Source organism: Canis lupus, chromosome 4 (genome assembly GCF_048164855.1).
Source record: "Canis lupus baileyi chromosome 4, mCanLup2.hap1, whole genome shotgun sequence".
NCBI lineage: Eukaryota > Metazoa > Chordata > Mammalia > Carnivora > Canidae > Canis > Canis lupus.
In genome coordinates this window covers 74,160,841-74,182,510 of record NC_132841.1, presented here as the reverse complement: position 1 = coordinate 74,182,510, position 21,670 = coordinate 74,160,841, and the positions used below count along the sequence as shown (strand labels likewise).

The window sequence follows — 21,670 nt, the reverse complement described above, 5'->3', positions numbered from 1 at the left end:
TCCTGAGTTTGGTTTATAATGATGGGGCTTGCTATCTGATTCTCTTTAACTTATGTTTTTCAACTTACCTACAGTGTCTGATGATTCAAATCTTTTTATATGGAAGTGAGCACAGTAAAAGCAGAGACACAAAAGACCTCCTTACCTTGTTGCAGAGGTGAGTTCTGGCTCTGGTCATCAACCAGGTCATCTGTGTGGGTATGTGGATAGCATGGCCTTGCCCAGATTCTTTCAGCTAGGGGTGATCACCTCTGTTATTCTTGCTATTAAGGCAGAATGCCAACCTCTGCTATGGTTTTGGCCAAATCCTGTGGTGGTAACTAATTGATTTCTAGTAGTGTCTCAGAAACCAATGTTCTGAGGGTCTTCTGCAATAATATTTACTATTTATCATATCTCTTTCAATGCTGAACATTGGAACCAAATCCTACAAGAGAGTTTCTCAGCTGACAGCCTGTGACAGATCCAATATGGATTTCTATAAAGTAAATGGATACATTAAACTTGTTTTTTTCTTGCTGCATATATACAATCTTGGTCCTTCAATATAAGGCAAGATTTTGGGGTGGGGGACAGGATTTAATCTCCAACGTTAGTAATAAAAGAGTGTTTTGCACAGACTTGCCCCTTATTTATCTTTGGCATATCGTTGCTTTTTGTTCATCTCAGAATCATGTTGACCTTGAAATATTCTCTTCTAAGAAAGAAGAGAATTAAAATTTGTTGGGTGTATACTAAGCGCCTATGACTGAGCTAGGTCCTAGCTGTGAAGTATTTAATCCTCAAAAATCTCCAATACAATAGCTCTCATTTGATGGAAGGGAGTCCAATGTTCTGCAAAGGAACTTGCCTAAATATACTTCATCTTGGAGTAAGTGGTGGCTCAAGCAAGTATGACTCTAAAGGCCATGTGCTTTTCTCCTTAAAGCCTCTAATAAGCCTCTAATTCTCCTGCTTCATCAGTATCCAGAAGGAGGTTCTCTAGCCTCTCTAGTAATGCCCATGTGAGGATGGTGTATAGGGAACTTTGCCCCCTACCTGCTAATGTGCATGAAAGTATATTTTCCTGGTCAAGAACTATATATAGGGACCCCTGGGTGGCTTAGCAGTTTAGCACCTGCCTTCAATCCAGGGTGTGATCCTGGAGTCCTAGGATCAAATCCCACATCAGGCTTCCTGCATAGAGCCTGCTTCTCCCTCTGTGTCTCTGTCTCTCTCTCTCTCTCTCTCCCTCTGTCTCTCATAATTAATAAATAAAATGTTTTTAAAAAGAGGGGGAAGGGACAGAGGGAGAGGGAGAGAGAGAATCCCAAGTGGGATCCACACCCAGCACAGAGCCTGAGTTGGGGCTTGATCTCACTCCCCTGAGATCATGACCTAAGCTGAAATCAAGGGTCAGGTGCTTAACCTATTGAGCCACCCAGGTGCCCCCATAACAATATTAATAATATTGTGTAATTGTATAATAATACTGTACTGTAAAATACATATACTATTTCTAACCCACAAATAATCCTATTAGGGAGGTGTTTTTATCTCCCATGTGCAAGTGATAAAACAATCAGAAAGCTTGAATATTTTGTTTTAAATCACCTAGCTGGTAAGTATAGTGAGACTTAAACCCACATCTATCATATTTCAAAAATGCACTTCTTTTTTACTATGGAATGGGGATTCTCACTTTGATGAATTTGAGAATACATATGGAGACACCCGCTTAGCAGGGGAGCCTCTGGAGGTGCATTTTACATATGGAGGCACTGAGGGCTGATATTTTTTTTTTTTTTTTTGAGGGCTGATATTTACAGAGGTGGAGCTGGAATTTGAAACTAGGTCTTTCTAACTCCAGATGTGGTCTTTGTAGGCAGTGTAGCCCACACTCTGAAGGCAGACTATCTGAATTTAAAACTCAGGTTCCAATCTCAGTTCCCTGACGTAGGCGAACCTTTCTTGGCCTTTATTTGTTTAAGAAAATAACAGTACCTTGCTCAAAAGGTAGGTTTTCTGAGAATAAGATTATATATAATACAGCATGCCTAGATCAAGTCCTGGCAGGTCTTGAATGCTCGGTGAATGTTGGAATAATCATAATGATGATAATGTTAATCTTTCTGAGATGCTGGAGGTAATAGGTCTGAATGTTTAAATGAGAAGCTTTTGTGTAGCATGCAACTATTATTATTTTATTTTACAAATAATGAGTAAAGAGCATACCTGACTGGATTCATCCCTGTTAGCTTAACCTGCCTTTGTCACTTACTAAGTATGTGGCCTTGGGAAAATCATTTAACCATCTTGAACTTTGGTTTCTCCATCATTAAAATAGATAATAGTATACCACATAAAGTTGTTGTGGGTTTTAAATAAAATAATGTCTAGGACATGCATAGGATCAAGCCTGGAAGACTGTGTGCTCGCTCAGTCAGTGTTTGCAACACAGCCTTCACTCCCCCTTCTCCCTCAAACCTGGAGCTAAAGTTCTACTCAGCTTGTATTTAAAAAGAGAAATTAGGGAGCAGCTGGAGTGAATGTACTTCCTTGGTAGCCTGTGGTTTTCCTTCCCCGTCTTTCACCGTTCCTTGTTTCTTGTCCATGGTTTGAAAAGAATCAGAGGAAGAGCAGAAATTAGGAGGGGCTGGTATAACCTAATTCAGACCCCAGGTAGTATGAATTTCTTTAGGCACGTGGAGACTAATTCTCTCTGTAAATGACAATGAGCCCAGGACCTGCCAAGAAAATCGAGATAAAGAGGAACAGTCTTTTGGAGGACTCTGCTGCAGGAGAAGTTGAGTCAGTAGAGGTTTTTCTTCCACCAAAACAAGCCCATATCTCATTCCTCAAGAAGTGCTGAGCAAAGCCATAGGAGTAGCTGCCAAAGCCCAGATGTAAAAAAAAAAAAAAATTAAAAAACCAGTACAAGAATTGTTCTCTTTGCTTGAGCATCTCACTGGAATGATCAATCCCAGATGTCCTGGAACTCGGCGAGTTTTCCAATGAGCTCTTGTGCTTTTTACCCCACCTCCTATGGAAACCCAGTGACAACATCACTGGACATTCATTGCCAGGAGCCCCAATTCTTGGCTTTTAAAGCCTCTGCAAAGAAGTGAAAGCAGAAATGGCCCCTTGATTTCAAGGAGTTGATTGTAAGGTTAGATGACAGTTGCAATTCTCAAGTCAGATTTTAGTGTATTGAAAAGGCACAGAAAATCTCAGATTTTGGAGTAAACTTGTACCTAAATCACAAATGTACTTCAGTTTTAATTACTTACATATCAGGCTCCTTCTAAGTAATAAATACTAATATTTTTAAGATAGAGTCCTTTCAGAAAAGCAAACACACATGACTAGATGACTAGTGTAGTAAAGCATTAATAGAAATGTGAACAAAGAGGACAAGTAATAAATTGGGAGACTAGAAATATGGGTGGAAACTGTGTATACACTGGGGGCAGGTCGCTGAGTCTTCAAAGAAAAGTAAGATATCAGCAGGAAGCAGAGAAGCCAGAGGAGGGCATTTCAAGTAGCATGAACAAAAAGCACAGTGGCATGGAGAGAGTTGATATTTCTGAGGAAACACAAGGTACATGAGTAAGAACATGCTGGACATGAGTTTGGAAAGATAAATTAGGGTGAGATTATGGGCTATTTTATGTGCCATGCTAAGGAGTTTAGAACTTAGTAGACAGAAGTATTTTAACAAGATACAACATGATAGATTATTGGCTTTACGACATTAACTCTGACAGCAGTGAGAGGATAGATGGGACGTAGGGTGATTTTAGAAGCAGGGAGATCAGTTAGGAGGCAGATACAACAGTCCAAGGTGGACGTGTTGGGAGCCCTAATTATCTAAAGCCATAATAGGAGGAAAGTGGAGAGGATGGATTGAGAAACAATTTGTGATCTATTCTAATAAGACCTTAGAGCCAATTAGATGTGAGATGTAATAGAGGCAGGAGTCATAGGAGACTTTGAAGTTTCTAGCTTGGACATTTGGGTGAATGGTAGTGCTACTAAATGAAATAGTGTTGACAAGTGGAGATCATCCTGGAGGATGTCTAGAGGGTATGAGGAAGATGATGATTTCTATTTTGGATGTATTAAGTTTGAGGTACCCACAATGCATCCACTAGACAATGTCTAGTAGGCTCAATAGTTCAGGAGCTCAAGGACATAGATTCTGAAGTGAGGGGAATGGATCAAAAACCCGTGAAATATGTATATATGAAATGAAAGGCTTAGGAGAAAACATTTGTACTTATTTTAGAGATAATATATGCAATATTATTTGGAATAAAAACAGGGCTCAAATTTAAGCTTTCTCATTTGCTGTGAGACTTCTTATGTCTTCCTTCCTTCATCTAAAAAAGTGTGAAGGGGCACCTGACTGGCTCAGTTAGTAGAGTATATGACTCTTGATTTAGTGGTTGTGAGCTTGAGTTCCATGTTGGATGTGGAAACTTAAAAATTTTTAAAAATAATCTTAAAAATGTGAATAATAAGAATTCTGTTTTCATTGCTTTACTTAGTATATGGCACTCGTAAGCTTCTGTAACTGTTAATTGTTGTAATTACTATTATTGTGTTATTTGGGAGTCATGCAGACATTTGTCTTCCTTGTAGATTTTATTTTTAAAAATTTATTTATTTACTTATAGAGCATGGGCAAGAGGGGGGACAAGCAGAGAGAGGGACCAGCAGACTCCGTGCTGAGCTGGGAGCCCAATGCAGGGCTCCATCTTATGAACCTGAGATCATGACCTGAGCTGAAATCAAGAGTCAGAGGCTTAACTGACTGAGCCACTCAGGCAACCCTTAGACTTTTTTAAATAATATCAAAACAGTAGAAAAAAACTCAAATGTCCACCGGTAGGAGCACCAGTACACGTTTATGGTCAATATAACGAGTCCATGTTTATAATCGTGTATATGGTCATTCGAAAGCATGAAGTAGAGCTTTGGAGAGTTATAGAGATATATTGCAGATATATTATTAGTGGTAAAACATGAAAAGTACATATTAGTGAGTATCATATATAGTATAACCCATAAATATATATAAATATGTAGTTTGTAAAGGTAACAGTAACTATCTCTGGGACATAAGATTGTGGAGGGCTTTCAACTTCTATGTTATATATTTGTGCTGTTGACTTTTTTACATAACAAATATGTATTATATCTGTAATAATAAAAAAGATACATTTTTAAAGAGTATGGCATGTGTGTCAAATATTAAGAGACAGTGTAATGTAGTGTTAAGAGAATGTACTATAGTCAGATACCAGCTCTTATTTATTAGCTATCTGACCTCGAACAAGTCACTTTACTCCTCAGTTTCCTTATCTGTAAAAAATCTATAAAATGTGACTAAATTAATGGAAGTAAAACTGCTCAGAAAGAGGCCTGATAGAGGCCTATGTGCTACTTAGAGGTGGTGCTGATGATGACGCTGATGATGATAGGAGGAAGAGGACTACTAAGAAGCCAATATGCTGGCAAATAGAGAATCGCCACTGACATTCGAGCAAGCTGTATTGGTAGAGCAGATTTTTGAGATTACCCCAATAATCCAGCACCTAATTAAACACCTCCCCAAATCAGGAACTCCCTCATCACCTGTCGAAGTGGCCCTTTCCTATACTGAACAGTTCTAATTGTTAGAAGAGTATAAGAGTCAAGGTCATGGACATTAGAGTCAGACTGACTTGTGCTGGAATCCAGGCTCTGCCATTTTCTGTGTGTCACGAGGCAAGTTATCCTAAGCCTCGATTTCCTCCAGTGAGGACCAGACTAGTATTTATAATATGGAAACATAATGAAGAACAAATGAGCCTTTTACATAATGCCCTTAGCACAGTGTCTGGCTTATGGTCAATAAACACTAGCTCAATAAATAAATATTCAATAAATACTAGCTAGTTTTACAACTCGAACTAGTCATCTAGACATATTGGAAGTATGAGTATGGTGCATCAACTTCATTTTTGTTATTTTTAAACATTTCTAGGACAGCCGCTTGCCAAAGAGCTATTTCGGTTATTTCTTTTGATGGGTCTTCAGATATAGAAGCCAGCAGGAGCAGCAAGGAAAACCATCCTTTTCTCTTCCCAAGAGGGGGGAGAAGGAATGCCCATTGATTAGTGGTCTGCTGTCCCCTCGGTCATGTGAAGACAGAACAGCCTCTTCTGGGCTGAGGGGGTGCTGGGGGGTGGGGGTGGGGCGAAAGCCAAGGGACGTAGGATTGGGAGCAATTCTGGCCAGAGAGGAGTGCGTCAAGGGAGAGGGTAGATGAGGTGCGCGGTCAGCCAGGCCAGGCTTGGGCAGGACCTCAGTGATGAAATTATGCTCTGCTGGCTGGTTTTCCGGATGCGGCCCTCCTGTTCTTTTCCTATCACTTATCAGTGAATATTCCAACGCTGCTTCTACAGAACCAGAGGGGAGAATATTCAGGCAAACCTCGGTGTATGAGTCATGAGAAGCAACTCTGCTCTTGTGTCCTGGTGCCAGGTCAGGGGTTCTACAATCTACAGCCTCTGTCATGTCCACAGAAATGGATTGATAGGAGGATACAGTGTGGAACAGGGCAAGGAGAGCAGACAGTTTTCATCTCGTGGGCCCACTCTATTAGTGGTTTCCTAGAGTGATGCTTGCTTGACATTCCAGGGCATCAAGGGCTTCGTGGAGCTGATTTATTCGTATTGTCGTGGAGTCTGGGTGGGGGGAAGGCTGAGCCACTGCCACAGATCTGCTACTTGGGCATAGCGACACGAGCAGTGTACTTTGAGCGGAGGCACCTCATGTGTGAGGCCCCGCTCTGCCATGAAATAGCTACATGACCCTTGGTCGCCTATACATTGTTTCCTCATCTTCACTCATTTCTTCAACAATTATCTCTGTGAGCACCTACTAAATGCTGGGTGCGGTTCAAGAAGTGGGCGCTAATAAAGTTAAACTCGGTCATGACTCTTAAGACAACAATCAAGTAGGAGAGGCAACTAAGAAGAAATGATGAAAAGATGAATGAGTCCTGTAGTAGAAATCTCAGTGCAGTGCAGGTGGGAAGGAGAGACAGTCTAAGAAAGCTGGAAAAAGACTTCACTGAGAGGGTTACATCTGAGTTGTTTTTTGAAGGGCGAGTAACAGTTCATCCAGGTGGAGAAGAGAAACCATTCCAGGAAGAAGGAACTGTCTATGCAAAGGCCCTGAGGTATGACAGAGGACATCGTATCAAAGCAATGGTAAGTTCTTTATGGCTGCCATACACAGTAGCATTTTCTGGAGGGTATTGTAAGTGTTGCTGATTGCAAGGGATGTTGCACTGCCTACATGGAGGAGGGAGAAAGGCTCTGGGCAGATTGGTTTAGAGAAAAATAAAGTAGGATAAATAAAGTGACACACGTTCATTTCCTGGGCTTCTCAGAACTTTCAATATACTAAACTCCCCCATTGGCATGTTGAAAACAAATTAATTTTTTTAAAAAAGACTATTCCTATACACCTGAATTCTTTTTGAAATGGTCAGTGATTTAAATTTTGGCAAATAAGAGTCTTTAGAACCACAGTAGAAAAACTAAGAAAGATTTGGTTTTATTTTAAAGCAAGGGGTACTGCAGCGCCTGCTTGAACTGAGGGTACGAGAATGCTTTTATAGTTTGGTAAAGAATCTGGGCCCCACTTCAGGACATAATAAAGTCTGTGAACACGACTATCTCACCAATGAACTATTTTATCTGATCACAGAAACATGACTTCAATACATCCCTGTGAACTAATTTTTCTTTATGATTCATGGCGGCCGGGAGCTAGCTCTGGAGACAGACAAATCTGGGTTCAGACTCCATTACCACCACTTTCTAGCTGCATGTTACCCTGTGTCCTCATCGACAGAATGGAGAGGAGAATAGTACCTGTCCCTTAGTGTTGCTGTGAAAATAAAATGTCTGGAAAGTCGTCAGCAGGGTGCCCAGCCCCGTAGCAATCATGTGACAAATAGCAGCTATTTTTATTTTTACTGAAGCGGGGGCTTTGAGTTTCTTACTTTCTAGTTACAACATGGGTGCTTGAAGCAAAAGGAGGTTGGTAACTATTGTTGCTGAAAAGCTACCACCAGGCTGGTGTGGAAAACATTTTGCCGTTAACATCTCAAAAGTGAGCCGGAGCTTATCAGCGCTTGGAAACAGACAGTGTGACACAATGCCTTAAGCCCAAAGAAGATGATGTACAGGCTGTGGCTGGAAATCAGTGTCCTTTCAGTGACCTGGAGATTTCAGGCAAGGGGAATCCTGCCACCTTGTGGCGGGAGGAGAGTAGGCCCCGGGCAGATTTCTACTCCCTAGCAGAGGTCCTTCAGATTTTTGCCCACCTCTGATTTTATGAGACCCTGGGCAATTGACTTAATTTGTGCCTATTTCTTCTTCAGATTTCAAACCACATTATCTCTTGGTTTACTGAGAAGGAGGTTAAAGTGCCAGATAGCTTTCTGTATTTTATGCAGTCAGTAGTAGACAGAGAATGAATTAGTCTTTAGATGGAACTTGCATATAAAAAAAAGTCTTGTAAAATTTTGGGTCTCATGTTTCTGTGGAACAAATACTTTTTTTCAGGCAAATAGGGGCTATGAAAACCACACTTTGCAGGCTTGAGGTCTAAATAGGAGATGACTGAAGAACACTTAATAGAAACCAGGTTTCTGGACCAGATTTCTTTTGGACCAGATTACTTCTAACTCCAGCCCAACTTCTCCAGTATTAGAAAATCAGAGTATGGGAATCTTAATGGCTGGAAATGGGGAAGATAGATCCTCTTTGTAGCACTTAACAGGGCCTCCAGGCTCTAAAATCTGTGTGTTCATGAGATCACCTGAAAACTATGAACAATGTAAGAGACCCTAAATTTTTCAGCTGTGATTAAAAGCAGTTTTTTTCAGCTGTGATTACAGGCAATCCAGGTATCTAAGACATCCTTGGCTGCCACCTGAATCAAAGGAATTGCTCCCTGCTCTTCAGGGAGAAAAACTAAGACTCTAGAATCATTTTAGAGGCCTATTAGAAGAGTCAGCATTTTTGGGGTGTGGGCACATGGTCAAACAGTTGCCCTCAGACTGAGTTCAGCCAGCTAGCTTAACAAACCAGTGATTTGGAGCTGGCCGAGAAGGCAAGAACGAAGACAAATGCACAAATGGTTTTCTGCTTTCCTTTAGGTCTTCCATTACCAGTAAATTGAAAACCTCCACACAAGATAGCCAACAATAAAGCCGACCTGTTGATAACAAAAATTTTGGATCACAAGACATATTTATCAACTTTGATAGCCATGGGAGATCAAAAGCAGAACTAAGGACTGTAGGAGGGGGGAAAAAAGTCTACTTATCAGCATTACAGGTAAAATACTCAAGGCTCCTTAGAAAGTAGGAATCCTGATCTATAACTTAGGGTGAGGAGGGGGGTTAGAAATCTTTAGACAAACGCTTTTAGTTTCTTAGTGGCTGGGACTCCAATACCTTGCTTAATTCCCTTTTATAACTCAAATTTCATTTCTTTTTCAGTTCTGGCTTTTAAAAGACTCTGCAATATCTAAGTAGTTTATTGGTGAATATTTTAATATAATATTTGGAAGTACTTTTAGTCATAACCTGTTTCAGGTCACTAAAACTGCCTTGTGAAGAAACACTTGATCTGAAAACATTTGCCCTGGTCTCATGCCATGTTGAGTCAGAAAGGACTTTTTGATTCTTACTATAAATGAAGGAGCTAGGGACAAGATAGATTGATTTGTTCAAGGTCAGCCTGGTGATTATGAAGCTGATTTTCTGAATCACAGATGATTACTTCCCATCTCACTATGCTGCCCCCAGCCTCAAAGTGGATTAGAGAGACTTGTTATGGCAGGAATGTTCACCAAGGTTGTTTTAAAAAGAAATCCTGAAAAAATAAAAATAAAAATAAAAATAAAATAAATAAATAAAAAATAAAAAGAAATCCTGACCTTCCCCCTCCTGCAACCCCAAACAAATGTGTATCTAGGAAAAAATGTTGGCAATCTCAAATCATGTCCCTTACTGTCTTCATGTACCCAGGGAGAAAAGAGAAATTAGATTCCTGTGAATTTATAATATAAACTTTTCTTTTCCCTCTTCATCGATTCTCAATTACATCAGCAGAATTAATGGAGTTCCAAGACTGTCTTTGGGCATCCAAGTGCCTTCTAACAACAGCTCTACTTTGTGCTTGTAAGAACCACATTTTGGTTCTTCATTCAAAAAAATTATTTCAGTCCTTTGTTCAGTCTGTACAACTTAATGAGCAACCAGTACCCAAGCAAGGTGTAGTGGGGAGTAGTGTGCTGCTGTGGCCTAAGTACCTATATACGGATTAACCCCCGGCTTGTCTGTAGACCAGTAGTCTTCCTCCTGCAGGTGTCTTCCCCCTTAGCTAATTCCCAGAATATGTTCAGTCTGGGACTCAGGGCCAGGGTCCCAGGATGCAGCCCTGGCTGAAAGCAGCTATATCCCACTGACCTTTTCTGCAGGCTTGTGAACTGGTTGCCCAGTCTGTCATTGCTAATTTGCCCTCTCTGGAGATGGGGCTGCTCTTCTTACCCAGAATATTCTGAACTGACTAAACGAGCCTCAGAAGCATTGCTTCCATTTTCACATATCCAGATGAAAATGGATTTTCAACAACGACTGTGATAAATAAAAAAAACAAAAGTACTGGACAGGACACTAAAATGTTTTAAATTTCCTATTTTGGGAGACCCCAAAAGTCCAAAAGTCTTAAAATCTCTAGACTGACAAACGTGTATCAATGAAGAAAAGCATGAGTGTAACATTAAAATAAAATGTTATGGTGTAATTCCGTTTTTGCATTTGAAATAGGTTTTAAATATTTAAATATTTCTTGTGTTTACCATCAATGCAAAGTTGCTAATAGTCCATTTTGTGAGATTTTGATGTTAAAATGTTTAATGAAATGGTTGTGATAATGAATGGTGGCTAGTTTTAATATCTTCATAGCTGACAAAATAACAAGTTGTTACTTTTGTTGGTTCTAAAAGTTTTAAAAGTTTGGTATCTTGTGAAATTCTCAAGTTTTAAGAAACCACCTTGGAAATAGCCAACTCAGTAAAACCGAATATAAAGTTGCATTCTCTCTTGGAAAACTGTGGATGAGAACTAAATTCATTCAATGGAAACCAGCAATCTGGATAATCCACCCCAATCAAACACTTGATGTTTCTAACAGATCGGAGTCAATAAGGTCATTCACAACTTTCAGATTCTTTTTAAAGTAACTAACAGGCACTGAAAGTTTTGAGGTGGATAAGGGTTAGCTATTTTCCTACAATCTCTGTACCAAATTAGAAAAAAAAAAAAAAAAAAAAAACAATCAAGCCCAGATCAAACAGTCCCACAGATTTTATTTTATTTTACTTTATTTTTTTAAAGATTCTATCCATTTGTTCATGAGATACAGAGAGAGAGAGAGGCAGAGACACAGGCAGAGGGAGAAGCAGGCTCCATGCCGGGACGCGGGACTCGATCCCGGGACTCCAGGATCACACCCTGGGCCGAAGGCAGGGGCTAACCCGCTGAGCCACCCAGGGATCCCCCACATAGATTTTAATAAACATTTTTCAGCAAGCATAGTTTATGCAACCTGTTCCTTTAGGTCAGTGAAGTCCTATTTCTCTGTTTTGGTAGCTCACACACCAGTAACCACGAAAGGTCTACTTAAGGCAAATTCCACAATATTCCAGAGGTGAGATTGTCCTAATCCAGTCAGCAACAAGCAACCAGAAGTCCTTGGACAAAATGGCAGGAAGCAAGACCATTTAGGGGTCAAGCCTAGGCACCACGCCTAACTGTACAGGCTACAAGCCTCACTAGATTCTCATGTCCTTCCCATGCAGGCATAGGGAACTACTCTGACGTAATTTAATCATCTCACACAATCTGAATACCTCTAGTTTTGCCCATGAGAGCCACTGTTATTATCTATCATATTGATCAACAAGCTATTAATTTCAAAAGTAAAACCTACTTTAAACATTTAATCTACTAATTATCAGAATCTCCGGTGGTATCTGAGAAGGGATAACACAAATGCCTGGAACAGCTGCCCAAGGCACCTCTGATTAGGGCACCAGCTGTCCACTCCTGGAGCGGGAAATCTATGTTAGAGCTGCCAGCTGCTCTGGGTGCATGTTAACCCGACTTGTGTGTGAAAACAGTACCTATGATAGAATTAGGAAAAGAAAAACTACTATAGAATTTCCTCAATTTCTCAGGACTCAGTAGATTTTGCTTCAGGTGCGGACAAGGGGAAGTCAGTGTGAAGACAGGGAAAGTAAGAAGGGAGTATGTTGTTCTGAAAAATCCCCCAGTCTAAACTGTTAAGAATGCCACATGATGCCCTTTTAGCAATTGTTAACAAATTCGTACCAGGACTACTTGATACACCACAGAAACTCTGTGGCTTCTTATTAAAGTGATTATGGGGCAGCCCTGGTGGCTCAGTGGTTTAGGGCCGCCTTCAGCCCAGGGCGTGACCCTGGAGACCTGGGATCAAGTTCCATGTCGGGCTCCCTGCATGGAGCCTGCTTCTCCCTCTGCCTGTGTCTCTGCCTCTCTCTCTCTCTCTCTCTCTGTGTGTCTCTCATAAATAAATAAAATCTGAAAAAAAAAGTGATTGTGTTACAAGACTTTTTATTACAAAAGTAGAATTTTAAAAATCATCTTATTTTTTATTTTGAATCATTTCATCAATTCCAGGTGGAGGCATACCATCATCAAACACGGAAAAACATTAAAAACAGAGAAATTAACTACCTATTCCTGTAGTGAGCATGATTTAATAAGAAAATGAGATAAACTTCAAAAACAGTAAAACTAAAGGTCTAAAAAATAAGATTCTATTTTTCTGTGTGTGACACGTGAATTTGTAGTCTCCATGCCTCCTGGTCGGCCTGAGAAAGCACTCCCCCTAGCGGACTTTCATAGGAATTTAAGCAAAGTTAAACTAGTAAATTCCTAGGTCAAAGAGAACACACTAAATAGGAAATTCTGTTAAATCAGTACCGTGTAGTGTGATGTAGAAACAATTACACTCGTTAGCTTATGAAGCATAAATAGCTAACGATATGTGCAGCTAAAATGATTGTCTTAAGTGTGCAAAAGTCAGTCTCTCCCTATTAAACCAATATATATTTTAAATTCTTCACAGGTCCAACTTTTAAAAAATACCTTAGATTGAAATCAATTCAGAGCTCAATAATTGAAATTAAATAGTGACTAATAAGATGCTAAAAGATAGCCTGAATGGAGGTTCTCTCATCTAACAAATATTTATTGAACATGTTATATATTAGGCACTGTTCTAGGTATAGGACATTCCAGTGAACAAAAGCCAAAAAGAACTGCCCTATTTTAAAGGAAAATTATAGTCCTTGAAATTCTGATTAAATATTCTCATAATTATGTTTTAGGTTTCTTCTGTTCTTGATGTTTATCTAAAAAAGTATTTGTACAACATTTAGTAGATTCATTCATTTCCTTCTTAAACGTGTCCTACACTTGACCAAACTCCAACTCTTTTTGTGCCAGCTGGCATCCTGAGGTTACCTGGGGGACTTAGTAGTTATCAGGTAGTGACTCTGGGCTAGACACCCAGCCTGCCCATGGACTCGGGAGCAGTGCCCACAGCTGTTCTGGGGGAGCGTTTTCCTGAAGTGCTTTGTTTGAACTACTCTCCAAACTCCTCTAATGCCATGTGGCCTGTTTTAAGGCAGGATTCCAAATACACCCTTCTGATGAATGTTTCTGATGAATATTAATATTACTCAACTGTTCTTTACCACAAATACCAGGGTTTGGGGGGGGGGGGTGGTCACAGGTCACAAAGACAAAGACTAGCATTGGTAGGTAGGGGCCAGGGAGGCCCAATGAATCCTGCAATGGATGAGTTTTTTCCCCCATGAAAAACTGTCTCACCCACAAAGGCCAACAGTGCCTACCCAATGAGCTGTTACCACACAGCTCATTGGAACTTTATTTTAGTTATATATTTTTTCTACTAGAAAACAAGCCAGATAATCTTAGTATTGCATTTTATTAGATATCTACACACCATAAGAATTGACTGAAAATTACCCAAGAAAGTGCAAAACCACTTAATTGCTGCTTTTCTACATCTTGTTTGGATGAGAAACTCTTATGGGTGAATAGCAGGTATCTAATATGTACTTACTACAGTACTTACTGCACTGAACAGTGGCAGAGAACAAGAAGAAATTCTGTAACTCTGGTCTGCTTTATATCTTGTTTATAGCTTTCTTTAAAATACATACTTTAAAAATAAATCATTTTAAAAAATAAAAATAAATCATTTAATTACTCAGACTTGTTGGCAAAGCCTAAACTTCAGAACATTTGGAAAGAAATCACATGTAAAAGCAATAATTTCCGTGCAATTAAATGCATTAAAACAAAAAAAAAGTATCCTTCAAAACAGTGGTTCTCAAACTTTAGCATGCATCAGAATTTCCTGGGGGGAATTTTTCTATGCTACAGACTGTTGGCTCACTTCCAGAGTCTCTAACAAGATTCCAGGTAATGCCAATGCTGTTGGTTTAGGTGCCACACTTTGAAGACCCACTGCGTTAAGATATATTCTTTGCAATTCAAACTAATAAGCAATACTTACACACCGCTGCCTTTTCTAATAGTAAATAAATAAAAGAACATTTCAGGTATGGATTCATCAAATGTAAAGTTTTTAGACTCTTGAAATGTCTGACTTAAATAGATTATTCATCTTGACTCATAATGATTCCCATGAGTTCAAAAGACGGAACCACAGCACAGTCCAGTAGTGGGTAATGTGTGACTCCATGGAAACATTTACTTACAAAATACACAGCAACTATTAGGATACATGGACCTTGTTCCCATCTCCTCCAGCTTCTTCTCTTTAGAAAAATCCAATATCATGGAGATACTAAACCCAGAATGAGAATGTGACCTATTTCAGGTAGAGATCACAGTGAATGCCATACTTAAGACTCTGATTCAGAAACTTCTTCATCAGGGCAGCAGTAATATTCCACAAAACATATCTGTCCATCCTCATTCCTAATCATATACTGTAATGAGAGAAACCCTCGGTTATCTGTTCGGATAGATACCTTACACGACAGGACTAAGGCCTTTGTAGAGGGTTTCAGTAAAGAAATCTTGTATCTGTAGAGGAGTAAATAAAAAGCAGTTGTTATTTGGACATGCTTGAAGCAGTGCTCATAACTCCAAGTAAAGGACAAAAATTAGCCGAGAACTACCAAGTAACAAATATAAAAATAAAATAAAATATTTGTCCAATTTGCTAATATTTTTCATTTTTACAATTTCATCCACTATCACAACTCCAAATCCCCAGGTAAACCCAGCACTCTACTACTTATTTAGATAGTATACCTTTAGCAAGATTCAAAGTTTTACATTTATTTAATAGATATGCGATATTCACCATCATCACCAATATATTAAGAACTGACCTGTTGACCTGGGTTTGGTTACACTGAAATGATTCCATCAAATCAGAATCTTTGGGATAATCAAGATGGGAGCTTCCTGCATTTCCAAAAGTAGATAACCTACAGTAAAAAAAAATGAGCGATTCATTTATCCATTGGTCCAACAATAAGTCCCATTAGGATCTCAGTAAAGAAGACACTTCCTTAAGAAGCTCATTCTGGTGAATGAAACAGATACGTAAACAAATGCTGACAATACACTATACCAATTACAGTAATAAAGATTCCTGCAGGGTGCAGTGGGAGGTCAGAAGATCTAGCACCTAATAAACAGCTTTGGAAAAATGAATCACCTAAGGAATCCAGGGTTGTCTGCCTCAATTTCATTACCTTAATTCTATTCTGATACCTTTCCCCATCCTTAAATCAGAAATAATACAAAAGGAGAGAGCTGAGGAGTGATGGAAGACCCTGAGCTAACTCATCGGCAAGCCTGGAGTCCTATTCCCCATCCTTACCGCCACACCCAGGAATCCTGGCTTTTCTGTATCTTAGACCTCTCTTCAGGCTGTTTCATGGTTTTCCTTGCTTGGCAGTATTAGCAGGTTGTGTGTAGACAATTTCTAAATGTAAAGGTTTAATCTGCAAGAATGTATTGATTATTTGCTGTGGGGTTAACACATTGGTAAGTACTGTGAGCACAGTGGCTGCTGGTCTTCCTCAGGCGCCACCTTTTCTCTCCTCTAATGTAACCTTTCTCTGAGCCATCTCATCCATGCCCAGCCATGACGAGGACTCCCAAATCTAAATTTCCAGTCTAAGGACGCCTGGGTGGCTTAGCGGTTGAGCATCTGCTTTTGGCTCAGGGCGTGATCCCTGGGATCCTGCTTCTCCCTCTGCCTATGTCTGCCTCTCTCTCTCTCTGTGTCTCTTGTGAATAAATAAAATCTTTAAAAAAATAAATAAATTTCCAGTCTAGACCTATCCCCTGAACTCTGTATGTTAAACTACTCCCTAGTGTTACAGACACCTCAAATTTAACAAATCCAGAGAAAAATTTCAACTCCCAGTTCCACATGACCCAATCACTTTTCATACTGGAGATGAAAGATACCATGATCCATCTAGTTACCTGTGTCAGCACAGGCATCACTCAGGTGAGGATCCTCTAAAATATGCTGTTTAAGTGCCCAGAATTTTAATTCATATCACTGTTTAAGTAGGGTTTCACTGATTTACCATTTTGGTTAACAATGTAACCAACCTTGATTCAAATTTGTAACTGCCGAATGTCATAAGGGCCCACAGCTTCTAGAGTAGATGTAAAAAGAACATTTCTTTCATATTTTTTCCTCCTTTACACTTTAATATTCTGATGTATTTCAAAACAGAAGAACTATTTAAATCCTCTCTCCAAATGGATTCTAATCCTGAAAATTTCATAATTTGTTGGTTCAAAATACCAGGAACAGCTTGATAGTTTTTGACATTGTATTTCTGCTGAAAATTGCCCTCCCTTAGGAGCTTACCTTGATCAATACCCCCTAAGTACTCAAGTACTGTTCCCTAGGCGTCTCTGTTAATTATTTTGGTACTTAGTGGCATGCAATTCTGCTCCTTTTATGCTGTGTCATATATATCTTCTCCCCATCATGATTTTAAGCTGTTCCTCTCTTAGGGGCTTTAAAACGTAGACATGCACACAGGAGGTGACTAATAGATACTCAGTGAATGAACCATGTACAGAAAACATCTGCTTCCTTCTGTATCCTGTACTAACTTGAAAGAGATACAAACACCTTTCCCAAATGTTTAAGACCAAATTTTCCTTGTGATGTAACTTGATCTATACCAGTAAGTAGTACAATGAAAAGACCTCTAGTTTATGAAGTAGGAGACTAGGCTACTTACCTACAAACCAAAACTATGAAGCTTTAAATACTGAGTTCATCTTCCTGGACCTTAGGTTTCCTGATTTATAAAACTATGAAGAGTAAAAGCTCTCTAAAGATCTGAAAATTCTATGAGCTGGGATGATAAAAATTCTGCATCCTGAGCAAATGTGTAAGCAGAGAAAGAGCAGACTACAATATTAACTATCATTGCCCTCTGTGTTCAAGTACCTGAAATAAGGCTTGTTGGGAGACATGGTGATCTGTAGGACCTCACTCGTCATATCCAATTCAGAAAATGCTTCACGGAGCCCCTCTGACTGCAGAATAATTTTATTAATGACATTGGTGCTGCAGAAATCAAAATCCAGAGTCTCCTCCGGCTCCTGAGTATTGATTTTGCAGACTGTCACCACTCCTCCTTCTTCTAGAAAGAGCATCAAAGGGTAGCCATAACCTTGGTAACACATCCGAAGTGCAGTTAAAGTCCCTGCAAGGTAATAAATCATATGTTGGGCTTAGCTTTATAATGTATGCTCAGCTTCTTAAGATTATTACAACTCTTGAAGATTATTCTATTCTGCCCAATTTCTAGCATATATCTATATCTATCTCCTTATAAGAAGGGATCATATTTTCCCTGACGACATATGTAGGCAATTCAAATAATAACAGAACTAGGAACCAGAACAAAATTTAACTCTTTGAAATCATTTTCCAGTTTGCCAAAAACACCTCAGAAATAGCTTATTGATTTTATATACCTACAATTTTCAGGATGAAGAATCTACATGGACCAATATTGCAAGTAACAGAATTACTGCAGAATAAACTATGCTCTTTCTCAACGGTACAATGTGCACGACAGTAGACTGCTTTGATAATGTCAGTGTATCTACTGTGTAAGGACCCTTCCAACCTTTTCTATTGGGAGATACTATTTACATTTCCTCAAACTTTAAGATCAAATTGAGAGAAAAAGAGAAGGTGGTTAATGGTAGTGTGGGTTTTAACACTACAAATCACTAGCGGAGGAGGAGGAATAGGATGGGACATTCTAGCTCCTTCCTCTTACTAGATGGAGAGCTACAGTGAAGAAGAATAGGGGAAGGCAGGTGCTTTTATGAAAAACCAGCTAGGGAATGCTGCATTAGAAAAATGTATACTTAACAATAACGGAATTGTCAGTACAAAATTAAAATATATTTTCTAAAGAACCACAACTGAATTTTCCCTAGCTAATCTCCATATTCCTTTCCTGTGAAATAAAATCGTTCTTCTGGGGATTCCTTGTAGTTTTATATCCATAGCAACCGAATTCACTATTCCTAAAAAAAATAAAACATGTAAATATTTTAAAATTAAACATTTCAGGAAATAGACAATTTATAAATAGGACTTAAAGAAATAAAAGCAAACACTTTTTTAACACAGTAAACTAGGTGTGAGAATTAGTTTGTTTTTCTCTGCCACTAAACTGTATAATTCTGAACAAGTTAGGGGAAAACACCATTTAATACATATTTTACAATGTTAAAGATAATACACATTCAAAGTCTTCTCTTGGTCAGTTCAAATTTAAAACCCCTAAAACGGGGGGTCCTGGCTGGTTCAGTGGTTGAGAGTCTGCCTTTGACTCAGGGCGTGATCCCGGGATCCTGGGATAGAATCCCACATCCGGCTCCCTACAGGGAGCCCGCGTTTCCCTTCCCTCTGCCTATGTCTCTGCCTCTCATGAATAAATAAAAAAAATCTAAAAAAAGAAATAAAACCCCTAAAACTTTGTAAATTAAAAAAATTATAAACACTTTTGTAAATATGAAAAAAACATAGCATACTTCCTATTAATGTGAGAAGTTGAAATCCATGATCATGACCAATGATAAATTTGCAATTTCTAAGATATTGTTTATTACTTCTAATAACTTCTCCTGTATTTTTCTGACCATTTGTATAATGCTTTTGTGTCATTATAATGATAATAGAATGGTTCACCTGGCATAGGACTTGATCCAAAAATAGATAAACAGTCTAAAAGGATAGTTAAATTTATTCGAAAAGTAACAGACTCTTCTTGAACTATAAACTCTTGAAATATTCCAGCCTGTGAAAAAACGTAAACATAAAAATGTATACATATTAATGAAAACTCACATAAAAGTTTCTAGATTTCACTTTATATGTTTTAAAAATAACAATGTTACGCTAACCCCATGAAAATAATTTCTGATTACCGATCAAAACATCTTAAGACTTTTTTCAACTATTATTAGTTAGAATACTACTACTCGGTAGTTAAGGTGTAACTGATTTCAGCACCATGCAAAACTTCAGGAAAGGTCCTTCATCTAGGTTCTTGGATCTAAACTATTGTCCCACGTGACTTCCCCTTGTCTCATTTCTGTGGCCATCAGTAGGGCTCAAGTCCTTCGGAAAACAGCCAAACAATCTGATAATGCATCAGTGATACCGATTTTCAATTTCTTTTGAGGACAAGAACCACGTCTTATCTATCCCTCTATATCTGAGGTTACACTATGCACTTAAGTGTTAAAAAAAATGTTGGATTAAATTTGAAATCCTATGTGAACCATACATATATCACTTTGTAAGGAGGGATTATAACCAATAAAAGGGAAAAGGGAAGTAGTTGCCAAAACCATATACTCTGGAAACAAATGTTTGGGTTCTCATCCCAACGCGGCCACCTGCCATCTGTAGGACTGTTGGCAAATCACTTAAAAGACGCCTATTTCGGGGCAGCCTGGGTGGCTCAGCGGTTTAGCGCCGCCTTCAGTCCAGGGTGTTATCCTCGAGACCTGGGATGAGTCTCATGTCAGGCTCCCTGCATGGAGCCTGCTTCTCCCTCTGCCTGTATCTCTGCCTCTCTCTCTCTCTCACCCTGTGTGTCTCATGAATAAATAAAATCTTAAAAAAAAAAAGTTATAAGAAACAGGCAAAAATTAATTAAAAAAAAAAAAAGACGCTTATTTCGGGGATCCCTGGGTGGCTCAGCAGTTTGGCGCCTGCCTTCAGCCCAGGGTGTGATCCTGGAGACCCGGGATCGAGTCCCGCATCGGGCTCCCGGTGCATGGAGCCTGCTTCTCCCTCTACCTCTGTCTCTGCCTCTCTCTCTCTCTCTCTATCATGAATAAGTAAATAAATAAATCTTAAAAAAAAAAAAAAAAAGACGCCTATTTCGGGGATCCCTGGGTGGCTCAGCAGTTTGGCGCCTGCCTTCAGCCCAGGGCGTGACCCTGGAGACCCCGGATCGAGTCCCACGTCCGGCTCCCTGCATGGAGCTTGCCTCTCTCTGTGTCTCTTACGAATAAAAAAAAAAAAAAAAAAGAAGAAGAAATGAGAGAGACGCCTATTTCCATACCTGAATAAAAGCATTTGCTTGCACACACTTTGCATTTTCCACCGTAACCTTGATTCCGTTTTTAGTGGCGAAACACGTCGCATGATCTCGGAAATGAATAGCCTTCAGGATAGTGGAGAGATGCCTGACGTTGTCAAGGCTGGCCACCAGGCTGTAGTCGCCGTCCTCTTGGGTCTGTGGGGTTAGGAGGGGCATCGCCCTCGGCTCCTGCGGCCCCAGGGGATGCTCCCGGTGGCCACACGCGCCGCTGCGGGTCGGCGAAGCCCTGAGGACCGCAAGACTCGGGTCAGGGCAGGGCAGGCAAGGCGGGCGGAGGCGGCCCGGGCACCCAACTCCGCCGGGCAAGGGCTGAACCCCACATCTGCCACTTCGGCTCTCTGTGACTCTGGGGGGGGAACGACTCCTCCAAGCTACGATTTCCCCGCCTCTAGCAAGGGGCCAGCACCACAGGGCAAGTTGTGAGCACCGCAGTTCCCGGGGGACCAGTTTCCGCGCCAAACCGGGCCTCCCCGCCCCCCAACTCTGCCGCTAACGGAACAGGGATGGAGCGCGGGCCCCAGGCAACCCCGTTCCCCAGCCTGCACACACGCGGCATCTCTTTACCAGTCCCGGGATCCCGGGACGCGGAAACCTCACCTTTGTGGCGGGATCCGGGCGCCAGGGAGCCCTCCGCAGCCGGGCCCCCCGGCAGGCCCGCCCCCCGCGCCTCCCGGGCAGCCGGGGAGGAAACGCTCGGCTCCCGCCGCTCTTTTCAGACCCGACGGCCACCTCGGCCACCGTCACCACAGAGCTGGAGGCGGCCTAGAGCGCCGCGCCTGTCCTACCGGAGACCGGAAGAGCCTACCACCGCGCCGGGGGGACTGCG

The 21,670-nt window shown here is 40.4% G+C and overlaps 2 protein-coding genes across 19 annotated transcripts in view; one reads left to right on the top strand and one right to left on the bottom strand.

Annotated features, from left to right (window-relative positions):
• Positions 1-14,967, top strand: part of TTC23L (tetratricopeptide repeat domain 23 like) — a 62,804-nt gene extending 47,837 nt beyond the window's left edge. For 5 of the 6 annotated variants that reach the window (XM_072824953.1, XM_072824955.1, XM_072824957.1 and 2 more), the window contains 3 exons: positions 75-157; positions 7,135-7,241; positions 9,203-14,967. In XM_072824953.1, coding sequence (XP_072681054.1) covers positions 75-157; positions 7,135-7,216 — 165 coding nt within the window. In that variant the 3' untranslated portion in view covers positions 7,217-7,241; positions 9,203-14,967. The remainder of the gene's footprint in view (positions 1-74; positions 158-7,134; positions 7,242-9,202) is intronic. The other variant, XR_012030286.1, reaches the window with a different exon arrangement.
• RAD1 (RAD1 checkpoint DNA exonuclease) overlaps positions 1-21,670 on the bottom strand; it is a 60,842-nt gene that overhangs the window by 26,119 nt on the left and 13,053 nt on the right. For 5 of the 13 annotated variants that reach the window (XR_012030289.1, XR_012030292.1, XR_012030290.1 and 2 more), the window contains exons 2-6: positions 20,806-21,070; positions 19,419-19,527; positions 17,655-17,913; positions 15,553-15,651; positions 15,187-15,241 (exon numbers count right to left, since the gene is read on the bottom strand). Coding sequence is in view for 9 of the 13 variants with exons in the window: in XM_072824964.1 (XP_072681065.1) it covers positions 15,187-15,241; positions 15,553-15,651; positions 17,655-17,913; positions 19,419-19,527; positions 20,806-21,070 (787 nt within the window). In the remaining 4 variants the exon portion in view is untranslated. Of the gene's footprint in view, positions 1-7,574; positions 9,262-9,881; positions 9,924-14,092; positions 15,242-15,552; positions 15,652-17,654; positions 17,914-19,418; positions 19,528-20,805; positions 21,071-21,441; positions 21,636-21,670 lie in introns of those variants that run through there. The other 8 variants (XM_072824959.1, XM_072824965.1, XM_072824960.1 and 5 more) reach the window with 4 other exon arrangements.